Below are 674 nucleotides of genomic sequence, written 5' to 3' on the forward strand. Positions count from 1 at the left end.
GTTCCTGCGCGGGGGGTCCCACCACCCCCAGCTGGTCTCTGGGCTGGACCAGGCAGCGCCTCACCAAGGAAAACAGAGCGTGGGGGTGGGCTGGGGTTGGTGCTGGCCGCACAGCTTGGTGGCCACACTCTCTCCCCAGTTTATGCCACCATGCGCGACCTGGCCAAGGGTGAGCGGCTGCTGGAGCGCCTGGGGGGCTGCAGCCCTGACACGCTGGAGGTCCTGCAGCTTGATGTCACTGACCCACGCTCACTGGCAGCTGCTGCACAGCGGGTGCAGGGACAGCGCCTGGATGTGCTGGGTATGGCTCTTCCTGCTGGCCCCAGTGTCCCTGGGGTGGCTGAGGGGACCTCTCTGGGGTCACAACCCTCCCCAGGGCACCGGGAGCAGATGCTAAACCATGGGAGGTGCAGGCAGTCCTAGGGCTGGGACAGGATGTGTTTAGCAGGGCAGAGGTGCAGGAGATGGATTTGGGGGTGCCAAGGGCCCATCAACAGGGAAAGGCCCCCCATTTCTGCCTTCTGGCACTCAGTGGTGTGCAGGGCTACAGTGACTGGCTGACTGCGCTGTGCCCGGCTGACTGCACCATGCCTGGCAGTCTGCAATGCAGGGGTGGGACTGATGGGACCGCTGGAGACCTGCTCCGACCAGGCCATGAAAACTCTCTTCGACGT

The 674-nt window shown here is 64.7% G+C and overlaps 1 protein-coding gene across 1 annotated transcript in view; it reads left to right on the forward strand.

The window, feature by feature from the left end:
• Nucleotides 1-674, forward strand: part of COASY (Coenzyme A synthase) — a 7,134-nt gene that overhangs the window by 1,341 nt on the left and 5,119 nt on the right. Inside the window, exons 2-3 of the mRNA XM_017746926.1 lie at nt 102-301; nt 599-672. Coding sequence (XP_017602415.1) covers nt 102-301; nt 599-672 — 274 coding nt within the window. The remainder of the gene's footprint in view (nt 1-101; nt 302-598; nt 673-674) is intronic.

This window comes from Corvus brachyrhynchos, unplaced genomic scaffold (genome assembly GCF_000691975.1).
Source record: "Corvus brachyrhynchos isolate BGI_N302 unplaced genomic scaffold, ASM69197v1 scaffold30, whole genome shotgun sequence".
Lineage (NCBI taxonomy): Eukaryota > Metazoa > Chordata > Aves > Passeriformes > Corvidae > Corvus > Corvus brachyrhynchos.